This window comes from Canis lupus, chromosome 7 (assembly GCF_003254725.2).
Source record: "Canis lupus dingo isolate Sandy chromosome 7, ASM325472v2, whole genome shotgun sequence".
Lineage (NCBI taxonomy): Eukaryota > Metazoa > Chordata > Mammalia > Carnivora > Canidae > Canis > Canis lupus.
The window spans coordinates 69,380,930-69,397,634 of record NC_064249.1 but is presented as its reverse complement, the minus strand read 5'-3'; the positions used below and the strand labels follow the sequence as shown (position 1 = coordinate 69,397,634).

The following is a 16,705-nucleotide window of genomic DNA, read 5'->3' as shown; positions in this document are numbered from 1 at the left end:
AATTAATTTGGTACTTTTATAGCATGATGAGAAATCCTTTTATCTTCATTTCTTCATTAGTAGAACTCTGGCTGAATGTCCTTTTTCTCTCCTTGTTCTCAAGATTGTCTCTGGGCCCTAAGATGGTGCTTTGTCCAATAGATATATAATAGGAGTTATATACATAATTTTAAATTACATAAAGTAAAAAAAAAGGATAATTTAATTTAAAGAATATATCTTATTTAACTCTATATCAAAAAGTTATTTTAACATGTATATATGAAAAAATTAGGAATTTATTTCACACTTCATTTTTATTGTATTTTATGCTTACAGCACATCTCAGTTGGTTCTAGCCACAATATAACCACACTGTATTGAAGAAAATAGTATATTTTTAATTAAAAACTATATTTTGTCCATATGTATTAAGTATGTTTTTGAGTTTTAGAAAAGTTCACTTGAAGTTACTAGATGTTGATTTATGGAGAAATAGAAAATACCAGGAATGTTTGCATTTTATAGTGTTGCAGTGTCATACTCTTAAATTGTTCAGTTATTATTATGTAAAAATATAATTAATATATTAACATAATTTATTATTAAACTTTTTCATTATTTACAGGGCTGAGCATACTATCTTCCATCTGGAATTGTGAAAATATTTTGAGTCATGCCAATAGGGCAAAAAGTTGTTACTGAGTTCTATAGAGCATATATAACCTGCTGTCTTTGGGAAGCTTGTTGATACTTACAAAATACATATATACTGTTTTCCCTCAAATGATTAATTTTTATAAGATTACTTCTCTTTATATATAGTTGTTTTTATTTCTAAAAATGAGGATGTGATTGATTTAGAGAATCATTAACTCAATCCCTGTCCTGTGTGATGGAAGCTGCGGTGACCGTCATGTGATTGGGCAGGTCTTGGTACCTATCAGTGTAAACATATGGCATAGCCTGTCCCATGCCCCTCCTTATCTCCTTCAGAGAGAAGGGGTTGAGAGGTGTTTTGAGCAAATCTTATTGGTAAAGTCGTTTATGTATTGCTTTTTTTTTTTTTTTTTTTTAAGAACCATTTCCTTTCGGTTTTAACCATATTACTGGGTCGGCAAACAGTTTGCATTCAGTTTGTCAGCAGAGTGGCTTTCCGTTTTGATAATTTAGAACTGTAGCTTTTTCTCTGGGGAAAAAACCATGCTTGATGAGCTAGCTCAGTTTTAAGATGTTTTATTTAGAAGAAGATAGTAAAGATGAGGAGGAGGAGGAGAAGGTTCATGAAGGCTCATTAAGTAAAACTGGAGGTGTTTACCATGGAAAGGCCCCTGCTGGCATCCTGGTGAGTTACATGCACTGATGTCCTGTTCCCTTCGCTTGCTTGCTCAATCTGGGTAGTACTGAGAGAAGAGGGTTAATGCCTTTTCTTTGGAAAATGTAGCACCCTACTGGATTTTATTAAATTTAGTATTACATTTAGCTGAAATATTTGGTACCTGCTCTCCCTCAGTCATGCTACATCATCTTTCTACTTTTTTCTGTTTATTATTTAACAAATAACTTTCTGCCGAGAAAAAAATGAGGTTGCTGCTTTAAACAGAATTTTTTAAAACTAGGTTTCAGATTAAACATACATGGTTTCACATTCTTTGCAGGTAAGTGCAGTAGTTGAATAAAAAGCATTTAAAAGTTTTATGGTTTTTATTGTCCTAGCCAAAATTTTTTGAAAACTAAACTAGTATTTTGAAACTAGCATTTTATTCTGATACATAATACAAAAGAGTGATTGCAGTATTTCCCTCTCCTATGATTGGAAACAAAAAAATATTGTAAGCTTGACATGTGACGAAAATGCAATTGAGTTCTTTTTTTTTTTTTTTAATCTAGACAAGATCCAAAATAAATCATATATAAGTGTAAGTTCTAGAAGTCAGCATTAAGGAAATAAAATCAGGTAAATTAAGGACAATATAATTTAACCCTGTGAAACCTTTTCCTTTAAAAATAATCTGAGGTTTTTACCATTAACTAAAGAAAGGTATTTCTTAGAAAATTAAGGATGTATGTGTTTATGAAAAAGAGTAAAAAAAAACATAATTTCTAAAATCTGTGGTTCATAATCATGTTGATTTTAAAGTTATATAAATTTTTGTTACCTTTAAAAATATTACCATGTTTGTGTGCTTTTTTTGCTTTTTGGATTTCTTGATGAAAGTGTACTTGTTCAGGGTTCTTAGGAACTAATGGAACTGAACATTGTTTGCATGTGAATGGAAGTCAAGTATAGGGAGAGAAGCAGTTTACTTCTGAAATTTCCTTTTTAATATTATGGTGTATATGTATATATGGATTCATGCATATTTGTTGAGGTCAGAGGGGACAGTAGTGAACATAGCTGAATCTTTATGAAATATTTAAAAAATTCTTTTAGTGAATAGTAATAACACACAAACCACCTATCTTGGGACAAAGTTCTTATGCTTCCTACTACTGGTGTTTTCTAGAGAGAGGTTAACAGGTATTTGATTAGATTGCATTTTATTAACAGTTCCCTTTTATATTAATGTTAGAACATTTAAGTCCCATGAATCACCTCCCTGCCCCAAGAGATACTTTGATTTTCTGAATGGCTCCTGTTTGGGACACTAGATTTGATATCTGCTTAATAAGCTGTACTGATGATGTAATAGTTAGACTTTGTAACTTGGGTGTGTGTGTGTGGCAAGAGGGAGAGGGAAAAACCTAGTTTTCAGGGGTCCAGGCCCTCAGTGACCCTGACACTCCTTACTTTTCATATACTGCCTGGGTGAATGTCTCTATCTTGAGATGATTTTGTGGGTTTGGAACATAAATGTATAAATCTCATGATTTTAAAAAACCAGAAGAAGACTTTTGTGCTTTGTTAGAAATTAGGAATTGGAAAAATAGTTTCCATAATTTTTAAATAGATGAGGATAATTCCTTTAGTTGGTAAGGAAATGGCCAAATTATTTCATATTTAAATACCTTGAAGTTCCAAAATAATCTGCTGGCCTTGTTTTCCATCACTTATTTTAAACTACCTTGACTGCATTTTTAAATTAGGGCAGCATGTACTACAGGAGTTCTCAGCCAAATTTGTAATCCTAGGAAATGCTTCTAGAATCAAGCCTTTCTGTGGAGACTCCAGATGGCATCTGGCCATTCTTATTAGAGTTGAGAATCCCATGCACAGAGGGCTGTGAGACACGCTCATGGGGTAGAAGTGTGAACTGGATCTCTGTCTTCATGTCCTCACCAGCTGCAGGGAACTCCAGGAAGCAAGAGTGCACTGCTTCTCCATCCTTGTCCCTCTGTGCTCTATCAGAGGACATGGGCACTAGTGTGGTTGAATCCAAAAAGCTTATTGTTGTGGGAGAGAATTTTATGTGTGTTATTGATAGCAAGATTTACTGTAAACTACACCGGTGGTAGAAGATAGCAAGTCACCTGGTAGGCGGGGCATGTGGCTTGGGGCAGTGTTTTACACGGAGTTAGGAAATATTTGGTGGAGGATGGAGAAGCCTCCCCTCAGTCCCCTTACCCGTAGCACATTTTTTCATTACTTCCTGCTGCCCGAAATCCTAGAATAGCACTGGGTGAATGGGTCTAAAACCAAACATTTTCCTCCAATCCAGCATGGAGAGTGTTCATAAACCTAAATACTAGTTGCATTGAATTTTATTTCCTCACAGAAATGTGGTGGTATTACTAGGTAGGCAGTTTTGGGGGGAATAAATTCTAGAATCTTTGCTTTTCACAACTCATTTGCCTCTTTAATCCTGAAGACACAGATGACCTCAGGAATTTTGTGGATTACATCCTCTCAGTTAGCTCAACTGTTTCACCTCGTTTATTAGGATAATCCCAGTTTTGCCAATTTGATCCAGATGCTGGTCAGGAAATGTACATAGGAAAAATAAGTCGTAATCCCATTATGGTCTAGTCTAAAGGACTTGGACACAACTGTCTGAAAGGATCTAAATAAAAATCTTACCTCTCTTGGAAAAAACACTTATCTTTTTATATAATGTTTTACACTCACGTTTTAGGTATTAAATACTCAAAATCAACCCATTTGAAGAAAAAAATTGTAGAAAAAATTCTAGAGTAGATAATTTTTGTGTTGCACATTATTATCTAATTGAAAGGGAAAATAATTTTTATTGGTTATTTTTCACTCTTTCTAGAGATATATTTTTTTAATTTGTCCCTTCTTTGAAATCCGTTACATAATCTAAAATCATTATTTGAGCTCTCTTTGCTTTAACCTAAGGTACTTAGGGAAGGTATTTGTGAAAGGGTGGAAGTAGTAATATGCTCATCTTATTTCATTAGAGTACCATTTTAATTCTGTGATAAAATCATGTTTAGAACTTTGTGTGCCCTTGGTGTCATACTATCTTACTCCTAGCTGTGTCTATGTAGAAAAGACCTTCCTCAGAAATTCTCCTATGGTGAATCCCAGGAAAACAGGAAGAGAGAGCTGTGTAATCTCTAGAGTTTTATTGCATTCTCTGAGACTTCTCTGAACTCCACTTGAACTGCAAATAGAGAGGCTATGGTAAGTTAGAGGTCAAGGGGCAGTAGTTAAGATTATAAAAATCATTTGTCATCTTTTATATTCTTACAAAGCATGAAGTCATAACCATTATAGACTGATATTCAGAACTTATTAGAAAAATAATTCCTTTAGGGGAAGTGAGACAAGAGAGGAATAGGAAGTACACCCTTCGGTTCTGTTCACAACCCCATGCAGCAAGGTATTTTCAAGAGGGAACTGGGCATTGATCACCTTGCCTCAGACGCAGCTTGATAAACTGCCATTTTGGGGTCTCTTGGAGCTTTAAAAAGTACTTGTTCTTATAATCTAGGGTCAGTGGCCTAATCATCAGAGGTTCCTCAGAGCTCCTCATTGATTCTAGTGGCAGCCAAGGACAGTGAACCTCTTCTGAACTTTAAATACACACCAAAAGGAAAAACAAAACAAAATAGATTTCTTAGACAATAAAGGATATAGTGGAGCCTAGGAATTTTTTTTAAAGATTTTATTTATTTATTCATGAGAGAGAGGCAGAGACACAGGCAGAGGGAGAAGTAGGCTCCATGCAAGGATCCTGATGTGGAACTCGATCCCTGGACCCTGGGATCACACCCTGAGCTGAAGGCAAACACTCAACCACTGAGCCACCCAGGCATCCGGAATTTTTTTGTTTTTAAAACTAAACTACAGGGGCTGACTTAGCTGGTTGAGCATCTGACTTCTAATTTCAGCGCAGGTCATGATCTCAGGGTCCTGGAATTGAGCCCCCATCTGGCCCCGTGCTCAGCAGGAAGCCTGCTGGGGATTTCTCTCTCTCTCTCTCTCTGCTTCTGCCCCTGATGTCCACTGCTCTCACTTGGTCTCTCTCTCAAATCATTAAAAAGGCCACTAAAGTATAGACTTTATTCATATTTTTTTCCACTAAAGTCCTTTTCTGTTTCAGGATCAAATCCAAAATCCCAGACTTGCATTTGGAAAAGTCACTGTAGTCTGCCAGTAACAATTTCTCAGTCTGTTGTTGTCTTTTGTGGCTTTAACCCTTTCGATGAGTACTGGTCAGATATTTTGTAGAATTTCCCTCAATTTGAGTTTGTCTGATATTGTCTCCTAATTAGATGGAGGTCATGTATTCTTGGCTAGAATACCACAGACATGATGTCCTATCGGGAGTTCCCTGATGGTAATATGTTTTATTACTGGTGAAGTTTATCTAATTTGCTTAAGATGGTATCTGCCAGGTTTCTCCACTGTAAACTTTTTTTCCTTTTGTAATGAATATATATCCTAGGAGAGACTTTGAGAATATATAAACAACCTGTTTCTCCTCAAACTTTTGTCCTCTATTTTTAACATCCATTGCATGCCACAGTTATTACTGTGGGGGTCTAATAGTGATATTAATGGGGATTCCTCTTTAAGAGAAAGCTGCCCCTTCTTCTCCCTGCTTATTTATTAACTTATGTCAATGTAGATTCATGAGTATTTTATTCTGTAGGTTGTAGTCAAATGCTATCATTATTTAGTTGCCCAAGTTGTGTTAGCTTTAGCCATTGGGAGATCATTCACATTAGCTCCTGTGTTCCTTCAACATATGACTATTCTTTTGATTTTTAACCATTTCCTACTTTCTGGCACTATTAGATGTTCCAGCCTCAACTTGTTTTTCCTTTACTCCAGCCCTGGAATTAACTACTCCAAGGAGTCCTGGTTCTTTTTAATAGAGAATGGTATTTAGAAACCCAAGATCTGGCCTCTAGGTGTGCTTGTTGCTTCTATACTGTCCTTGATTCTATATCTTCTTAACAGAGAAAGCTAGGATGCTAAATATGCATTCTAGCCTAGGCATAAGCACATCTATATTTGTCCATGGAGACTTCGATTCTAGTCCAATACCACAGGGTTCATTTTAGCCTTCTCTCTGGGAAATTGTATTTTTAGAAGCTTCCCAGGTATTTATGATTGATCAGGCTTGGGAAACAATAGTTTTGGGATATATATCTATTAGGTAGACTGTGGACCTGAAGGCTCTTGTGACTTTTTTTTTTTTTCTTGTGGCTTTATTAAGTAAATAGTCTTCATTGATGAATACTTCTTTTGTTATTGAATCATCGTTTTCCATGCCTGGGTTAGTGATTGTTTCTTCTTCTTACACTGAAAAGAATTTTTTTTTTAATTTTTTTTAAAAGATTTTATTTATTTATTCATGAGAGACACAGAGAGAGATGCAGAGACACAGGCAGAGGGAGAAGCAGGCTCTGTGCAGGGAGCCTGACGTGGGACTTGATCCCGGGTCTCCAGGATCAGGCCCTGGACCCAAGGTGGCACTAAACCGCTGAGCCACCCGGGCTGCCCACTGAAAAGAATTTTTATGTCACTCCTACCCCTTCTAACTAAGGAAACTCAGTCAGCTTAGGAGAGAAAGTCTCCAGTTTTCTGGTGGAGTGGAAACCAGTCCAGTTTCATGGCCAGCATTTTTACAAAAATTTGTCAGAGAAATTGAGCACACTTGCGGGAATGTTTAGTGGTTTGAATGCACAGGGAGGCCATGTGTATATTAGTATATACACAACCCACTCAAATGACAAAAGGTTCACAATTTCACTAAAGCCAAATTTATTTTAATCCTTGAGTTATCTTCTTTTTGATAAGGCAGTCTGCATTCTTTTTCTAAAGCACAGTATTCTTTCTAAGGTAGGTACTTGGTCTATCAAACTTGATAATAAACCTTTCAGCCTTTAGTTGTTGAGGATGTTTAGACTGTGAACTTGAGGCCTGCAGGTGCTTGTTAAGTTAGTAGCTGTAAAATTAAAGTAGGTGCAGTGACCTTCACATCCTACTGGACTAATTCATCTGGGATGTTCCTACCTGAACTTAACCAGGGTTAAGTATGTAATTTAAGTATATAATGGAGATTTGAGGGAATTTCAAATTGTCAACTTAATTCATCTGTGATATTAACTGAGGTTTTGGGGAGGGGCATGAGAGGAAGATAAATTAAGTTTAACATGTCTTTCCCTAGATCTACAAACTAGAGGAACATGTTTATTTGTTCCCAGTCTCACGGCTATTACTTCAACTGCCAGAGTTATGATGTCAATTCCTGACATCTAGGTCAGTGAATAAATAGAAAGAACTTCAAATAAAGTCAGAATGTTTCAGAGGAAATTGTATCCTACCAATGGGTGGACTAAAGTGATAGTCATCATTGGAAGAATAACATGGTTTCCGTAGAAACCTGTTCAGATTGTGTGCCTTTCATATGTGAAAGTGAGCCAAACAGATTTCCTATTTTATGTTATAGTTGCTTATGATTATCAGAGATCACTACCAAAATAGGTTAGCCACAGAGTTGTCTTACCCTGTAAGGTGTAGGATGAAAACATGTTCCTTAAAACATATGTTTATGACTATAATGTAGTCATACCTTCAGGACTACTCATAATAAAAAGCTTACCATTTTTCACGTATGATAGATAGCATGTGGAAGAGTCATCATGGCCTTCTAAAAGCACTTGGGAAATTCCTACTTACACATGGCCCTGAACATTACATAAACTTAGCATTAGTGTTTTTAGGAGCTTATGGTCCCAAGATACAGTAAAGAGCTTGGGCTTTTGGGGGCAGACATACCTGAGCTTGTGTCCGTGTGTCACCGGCTAACTGTTGGCTCCGTATAAATTGCTTGTCTTGTGTGAGCCCAGTGTTCTTGCCAGTACAGTGCACACGGCATTTACCTCAGCTGATGGTGAGGATTAAATGAGATGAGGTATATACAGTGTCATTTGGAAGGGATAAATGTTATTGCCCTCTCCTCTTTTTTCCTCATTTTCCCATGGCTAACACTAGGAAGAATATGGAATAAAACATCTGAATTGTAGGTTAGGGTGTATGTGTTTTTTTTCAAGGATATGCATAGTTTAAAAAGTTACAGTGTGAGTAAAGAGTTTGAATTTCCACCAGTGTAAGTGAATCTCTATTTTAAGCAACTCCCACATAGAAAAATCCAGACTTCTAAAACAATTAAATTATTGCCACTTTGTAAAATAATTTAAAGAGGGATTTATTTTAATAGCAAACTCTTCTGAATATACTGAAGAAACTTTAAAAACAGTAGCTGCAAAGCAACCTTGCAAAAATAGATTTAAAGCAGTCCCACTCCTAAGTTATTTACCCAAATGAAATGAAACTATGTTCACACAAAAGCCTGTACACAAACGTTTTTGGTGGCTTTATTTTTAATTGCCAAAAAATGGAAACAACCGAGGTATCTTTCAGCTGGTAGATGGATAAAGGAACTTTGGAATATTCATGTTGTAGGATACTATGTACTTAACACCACGAGACAAAATGCTGATACCTCAAACAATATCGATTAGTCTCAAATACATTATTATGCTAAGTAAAAGAAGCCAAGTCAAAAGACTATATGCTATCTAGTTTCACTTATGTGACATTCTGGAAAAGGCAAAAATTATAGAACAGAAAATAGATCGGTGGTTGGCAGGGGATGGGGGGAAAAACATGGACTACAAAGAGGTATGGGGGCATCTTGGGAAAGGATCTAGTTCTATGTTTTAATTATGGTGGTCATTACATGATTGTATGGTTAAAACTATACCCTAGAAAAGGGTTAATTTTAGTCCATGTAAAGTACACCTTCATTTTTTAAGAAAAGAATTGATTTTGAATAGTTCAAGGTAAAGCTGTTTGAAATTTTAAAATTGCATTTCACAGTGGACTTGGCATGAGCATTTAGCCAGAAGTTTTTATATGCTGATAGGCATAACCATTAGACTGATGTTGACTAATAGTTGAATGTCTTTCCTGATTAACTATAAATAGAATCTTAAATGCATTACACTTCTTAATGATTTCACTTCTATGTTTCTTTCTAGTCTCCAGTTTATATGTCCCCTGTAACATAATATGTCACCTTATGTGCCAGTAGAGTAACTGGGCATGTTTTAGGCATGACAGGAAAAAATATGAACTAAATTATCAGAATTGCCTTTAGTTTCAAGGCATTATCCTGTAATTCGGGAAGTGAAGGGAGGAATGACAAAGAGAAATATAAGAACTGTTAATTTTATAGAGCTGCCATAGTTTGAAATGATTTTGGTCACAGGAGTGAGATGCAGGATGAGGTAAGTAGGTAGGGCCCACTTTACCTAGTGTGCTGCTTAGCCACTTTAGGATCTACTCAAGGAACATACTTCATTATGCATAGTGAAATCTAAAGATGTGTAAAATTGAACATTTAGTTTTCCTTGCTCTATGCCAATTCTGTTGCTTACAAAAGTGAATATTTTGTTACATTGCTGAGCACTAGAAAAATGAAACTATTGCTACCAGCTGTTTACTTTGAAGGCTGTGCATTATAGAATTCTAATGTTGGGTATTTTCCTGTAAGTAGAGTCACTATTAGGAAATGATAACCTAAGTTCTGTTTCATGCTGTTTTCTGTAATAGTCTTTGGTCATGGTATGATCATTGTCAGATTACACCTCACCTCTGCCTCAGCTGACTTCCCCACACTGACTCTCCCTGATAGACCAGCAAGTGGTCTCTTCTATAAGTTGCTCTAGGGCTGCTCAGTGTTCTTCAGAGCGATCTGCACAGATGTCATTTATTCTTGGAAGGATATGTTTTTGTTTATCCATCGGAGGTGTGTGTCATTTTTAATTGTCAGTCACATGCACTAGATTTATGCAAGTTTTTCTCTGTGAAGTCTTAACCAGCATCTGGAGAAAAGCATTGGTTTCAGAATACCTGAGCATTGGTTTTGGAACATTGGGTTGCCCTCACCTTTCTGGGCATTTTTCTTAATGTGTGGCTGTGTGAATATTTATACACATATATCTTCACTTACATTTTGAATTTATTTAGGTTACAGTACAAAACATAGTGTATATTTCTCCGTCTCCTTGCTGATTCTGTTCACTAGATCTTGCATTCATCGATTCATACATTCATGGATCCAAAAATGCTTAGTAAGAACATCTCATTGCTAGGCACTGGGCTGGGCTTTGGGGAGACGGTGAAGCCTACAACACTTCTTTCTCTGTCAGAACTTAGAGCTTGGAGGTGGATAAACAAATGCCTGAAGTGTGATGGGTCCTTATGTGCTGTGGTAGAGAAAGGGCAGGATGAGGTGACTTGGATGCACATAGCCACAGACCTTGTTACTTTTCTGCTTTCTTCTCACCCATTGAGCCCATGCCTCCTCACCCCATCTCTTTTTGATTTTCTTTTGCATTGTCCTGTGTTCATATCTGTTGTGGGCATACTTTATTCCCATCTCACCTTCATCCAGGAAGACTAAAACTTCCTTGTTCCTCTTATAAAATATTAGATTAACAGCCAACAATATTAGTTGGATAGATTGAGAAGAAAACTTAGATTGGATTTTGGAGGATGTTCTGAAAATTATTAGGTCAGTGACTGGGGTGAAAAGTGGGGAATTGATTATTTTTGAAGATGAGATAGGTATTACAGTCCTTCCTTCAGTTGTACCTGCTGAAAAGCCAAAGCAGATGTTTGATTAAAATTTGGGGCCACCACTCAGGGAAAAAATTATGTATTTTGCTGTGGTGGCAAAGTTGTCTTCCCTTTTTTCAACCTTACTCAGGCCAAGATAATTATTCATCCACTTTGGAGATAGTGAGCATGATGAAATCATAGAGAAGTGAGCCCTGTAAGCAGAAATCTGTGCTTGCAAACTTCCTTGAAGAGAATATGTTGTGAGATTAGAAATCTGAATTTATCGACTCACCAGCCAAGCTTAATTGTCAAATCACTATGTTGCACACTTGAAATTAACATTGTGTGTGGACTGTCCATTAAAAAAAAAGTCTGAGTTCAGGGGAGGAGGCTTTCACTAGTTTTCTCAGGGTGTTTTTGGGGGTTGGGGGTTGTGGTGGGTTATAGAGAGATGGCTTTATCAGGTTAGAATCAGTATCAGCCTATCTGTATTTAAGTCATTTATTGATAAACATCAGAAATGGACTCTGAACCTGCCAAGCAAACAGAGAAACTTATGATCACTCATGAGTCAGAGAAGTGATGAGAGGGCAAGGCGCTGGGGCTGTGTGGCATCTCAGTGTCTTGAGGTGGTAGGTCTTCTAGATTATTGCTCAAGTAACTCAGCCCAGCTAATTTCTTGTCGCTTTGGCTCTCCATACACACTTCAAGAATATCTATCTGGGTCAGAGATCTCCCTACCCCATCAGTCAGCTGGTGCTAAGGCCTGAGTCCCAAAGCACAGATATGGTTACTAGAGAGTTAACCCTTTTTTTTGGGGGGGGGTGGGCGGGGGGGAGTTAGAGATGAAATCATTGTGATGCAGGGAGCCTTATTATTACCCTCTGATTTAGCCTTATTATTACCCTCTGATATAGCATCATGGTCTGTTCAAATTCCAAAATCAGAATATTGGATCAGAAAATTTCATCTTTTCACCTATCTATCCTGAAGGGTGATATTGCATAGTATTAGGTTGTAATTAGGGAATGAACTGCTAGGAGAGCAATCTTCCCAGATCAGAATTTTTTTATAAATGAGGGGTGCCTGGCTGGCTCAGTTGGCAGAGCATGCAACTCTTGATCTCAGGGTCTTGAGTTCGAGCCCCATGTTGGGTGTAGAGATTACTTAAAAATCTTTTAAAAATGTTGACAGAACTGCTGCCAGTCCTAGAATTTAAGTTTTATAAAATGATCAGGTCAGCTGTTTATTAAAATGTATGAAATTCAAGGTCTATTTAATTTGTGTTACATGTCAAGGTAATAATAGGTATACCTTAAAGGTCAGGATACATACTTCAGCCTGTAACAACTGAGGTTTTCTCAAGCTGAATCAAGACTGGGAAGACAAATGAGACTGAGTTAGTTCCCAAACCTGGATGCCTATCAGAATCATGGATAACCAGTCCTTAAGACCTCACTTCCAGTGTTCTATGTCTGAATTGAGAGGTCTGAGAATGTACATTCTTAAGCACCGAAACTTGATTCTATTATAGATGCTCATAGGACTACTCTTTGGAAATACTAACCTATAGTGTGGTCCTTGGCAATTTTCTTCACTTAGCAGGAAAAAAGTTGGTTAGATCTAAAATGGTCCCTGACTGTGCCTTCAAACAGTGAAAATGGTAGGGTTCTTCTTTAAAAAAACAGCTCATGGGGCACCTGATGGCTCAGTGGTTGAGCGTCTGCCTTAGGCTCAGGTCATGATCCTGAGGTTCTAGTATCAAGTCCTGCATTGGGCTCCCCATGGGGAGCCTGCTTCTCCCTCTGCCTGTGTCTCTGCCTCTCTCTCTGTCTCTCTCATGAATAAATAAATAAAATCTTTAAAAAAAAAAAAAAAAGAAGCAAGCTCATAATAGATAACTGACTAGAACCCCAGATCCTCCAAAGAAAACCTCATTCTGGATAAATCTTTGTCTCAGGAAAGAATCTTCTGAGCTAGACACGAGCTCAGAAAGATTTCTAGAATTCCCCTGTATATCTTATCTGAAGAAAGATTGCAAGACAGCATCCAAGACTTTAAGCCTTCTTGTAGTTCATTTTATGACAGACTGATTTTAGAGGTAGCAAAAATGGGCATGGAATTTTATCATAGGATCTCTTGCTTTTCCATGGAACTATGCTTCCCTAACCTGGCTCATCTTCATAATCAATTATTAAACTTCAAGAAGATGTGCATTTAAAAAAACTGTTAAGGATAATTTTCATAACACAAAATCTTAAACCAATGCAATAAGTAAAAATTCTTAAAGTTCAACCTTAATAGAAAGTTCCCCAAGTCAGCGCTTCTTCTGTTTCCATATGTAAGTTGGTTTATCCATTCATTCAGCAATATTTACTGAATCCCAACTGTGTGCCAGATATATTTCTACCTCTGTCTAGAAATTGTGGTGTGATCCTAGCCAGCTGCTTCCTTTCCCTTAGCATCGCCTTGGGTCTGTCACAAATCCTGCTGATTCTGTTTCCTCTGCACTTCTTCTGCCTTTAGAGCTGTGCTGTCCCTTGTTTGAATTGTTTGTACAGTTTGTACAGCACAGAAACACTGGATTTTAGTTTACAGATTCTGTACCGTGCACTAAATGGTCCTAGAAATGAAGGAGAGTCCTGTTTCAGTAGCTGCAGGAAAGAAGGGGACCTGCTATGATCTTGAGACTTCAGGGCAGTGTATTTTAGATGCGCAGCTGTCAGCATTTCCTCATGGACTTCAGTTTCAGGGAAATCAAATGAGCCTTAGTGAACTAGCTATTTTGGAGCTCTGGGGTAAGGCTCTTCCCTCACCCAGGGCAGGGGCTGTTCCTTGCACTGTGGCTATTTCCTGTTTCTTATTTTATAAATCAGTTAATAGGCAACTAATTATAAAATAAGGAAAACAAATTAGCATTTTGTTATGATGGAGGATAAAAGGCTGAGTGGTACAAAATAAGGCATTTATTTGAATTTATTTATTTATTTATTTATTTTTTTATTTATTTGAATTTAAATGACCAACCAAGAGTGGCTTCTCCAGGAAGACTGAGGTTGTTAGGCTTAGTGTCAGTTGTCTATTGTCACTCAGAGATAGCACTATTTTGTATAGTTTTCCAGTACATATGTCTAGTGAAGTTGTAACCTCATTTAGTTCTTTGTGATCTCCATTGTGTCTGCTGGGCATAGAGTAAATGTTTTAGAAAATGTCTTGACAGGATGTGGGCAAGTCCTCTGGGGGACTTTTTTGCATATGTCTGACCTCCCAGACCAGGGAGCAGCTTGCAGCAGGTGCTACTGTGTCTGCCATTGCTGCCTTTCATCTCCTACTTTAAAAGAAGTAAAAGTTCTCAGCTGATGGTGCCCTCCAGGTTCATGTTTGGCTACCTTTAAGAGACTCTGGAATTCCTGGAGAACTGTAGGGTCTCAAGTACAACTAGAGTTTAGACCTGAGATCTCTTGCCCTTAGAGCTACCAGTTGACCTTGAGAGCGCCATGATTTAAGGTACTGTGGGAAGTAGCAAGAAGGTTGGGACCCTGAGTCACAGTACAGCTGGGTTCTGGTGAATAGTAAGGGACAAAAGTAAATACCTTTTGTCTCAGTCTAAGTGTAAAATGAAAGCAAAAATGTCTGCCTTACATAACCTAAATTCTCTTTTTGTAGATCAAATGAAGTATGTTTGAGAAGGTTCTTGGAAAATACTAAATGCTACTTAGGGCAGAATATAAGCTTGGATGCCTGAAAGAGTTTGGTCTAGGAGCATAGGTGTAAGCTGGAGTTTGTACAAGGCAACAGTATTCTGGTGTTTGTTTCTTGAAGTATCTAGAAGTTTCTGTTCACATCTGTGAGCAGAAGGTTAGACAGAATATTAAGGTCAGGTTCTTGGTTAAAAGCTGTTCATCTCTCTCCACAAGCCCTGACCACACGTGATCTCCCAGGAAGTCCACTTCCTAATCTTGAAATACAGACCTAACAGGAGAGAGTTAGTAGTCATTGCTACCTCTTGTGATAGCGTGCAGAGGAGACTTGGAAGGACCACTTAGCATTAAGTAAAAATAATATTCCAGTTGCTAAAAGCAGCTCACTTGTAAAAAGAAATCTGAGGAGTCTCATCAGTGCTTTTAGGATCAGTGCTTAGAGCATTTCTGTCCCTTAGAGATGCAGTTAAGGACATAGGCTCTAGAATCAGACTTGAGTTTAATGTCAGCTTCACCACTTAGTGTGGTGACATTGAACACTGCTGAACCTGTTTCCTCATATAAATGGGGATATTGATACTAAACTCCAGATACTGGTGAAAATGGAGCTAATGTACAGGTTTACATAGCACTTGGCATATAATGGACATTATAATAATTATAATAACTGTAGTGTTTGTTATTAGTAGTACTGCTAACTAGTAATAACAGTATGTATTGAATAGATACTTAAGAAATAGATTTTGATGATATATATGAGTGGTTTGGAATGTATCCATTTTTCTATTGATAAAAATTTAGAAATTGTATTTTAATAGTTCCTATATGTTTTCCTTAGCAAAAATTATTTTTGATTGAACATAACACCTTTAAATAACTTGGGGCAGTTTTTATAGGAAGAGGATCTCTACCTGAACTGATTTACTGATGGATTCCATTTAATAAATCTCTATTATATATCATGATGGTTTATTTAGTTTCCTTGATGCTCAGGAAAAGCTGCTGAGCAAATCTTTAAACTTTGGGTAAATAATTGAATCTTGAAAGCTATTCATTGATTCCAGATACTAGTGTATATTTACTTTAAAATATTTGATAAGAAAAATTGGATAGTGGACACTATTGAATTTCATTTATGAAAGACTAATTTAGTCTGTTGAATTTTGTGCATAGGGGCCAATTGGTTTCTAATAAGTATCTTAGTTAATTACTGTCTTTTGATTCCTTCCATTTTTAGTTTAGTGATCAGTAAGTGCCTCCCTGTCTTGGGAGCTCCCAGCATTTAACATAGCCCATGGGAGCCAGTGCCTGCACCTAAACAAACTATATATTGTATATACCGTCAGTTAGGCCAGCCTGTGCCACTGTGTCTAGTTTTGGATCTTCCATTAAAAGAAAGTTCTCCAGTTTGTCATAAAAGTGAAAGTAAACCCAGTCATTTTAGATATTTTAAGGAAGAAAAATGCTTAGCCCAGAATAGATAAGACCTAGTTACAATTGTACAACAAACTCTTTGGTGTATAATGGTATCATTTAGAAGAGAGTGGCACATATTCATTGTGAGTTCTAGTGGACAGAGTAACTGGGGCTGTCTGATACAGTTACGAACTTGGTGGAAGAAGTGAGTGAAGTATTCCAACATTGAAAAACAGTATGGCAATTATGTTTGAGAAGATACTTGTCTTAGCTCAGGCTGCTATAACAAAATACCACAGACTGGGTGGTTTAAATATTTATTTCTCAGTTTTAGGGGCTGGAAGTCTGAGATAAGGTGCTGGCCAATTTAATTCCTAATGAGGGCCCTCTTCATGGCTTGAACACAACCACTTTCTCTCTGTTTCCTCCCGTAGTAGGTGAAAACATGAGCTCTAGTCTCTCTTTTTTTTTTTTTTTTATTTTAAAGATTTTATTTATTTATTCATGAGAGATACAGAAAGGGGGTGGGGGGAGGCAGGCAGAAAAGCAGATTCCATGCAGGGAG

At 37.1% G+C, this 16,705-nt stretch overlaps 1 protein-coding gene across 6 annotated transcripts in view; it reads left to right on the top strand.

The window, feature by feature from the left end:
- LPIN2 (lipin 2) overlaps window positions 1-16,705 on the top strand; it is an 81,431-nt gene that overhangs the window by 23,050 nt on the left and 41,676 nt on the right. Inside the window, exon 1 of one of the 6 annotated variants that reach the window (XM_025429389.3) lies at window positions 1,111-1,324. The exons of the other annotated variants lie outside the window; for them this stretch is intronic. Coding sequence (XP_025285174.2) covers window positions 1,211-1,324 — 114 coding nt within the window. The 5' untranslated portion in view covers window positions 1,111-1,210. Of the gene's footprint in view, window positions 1-1,110; window positions 1,325-16,705 lie in introns of those variants that run through there. 6 annotated transcript variants of the gene reach the window in all.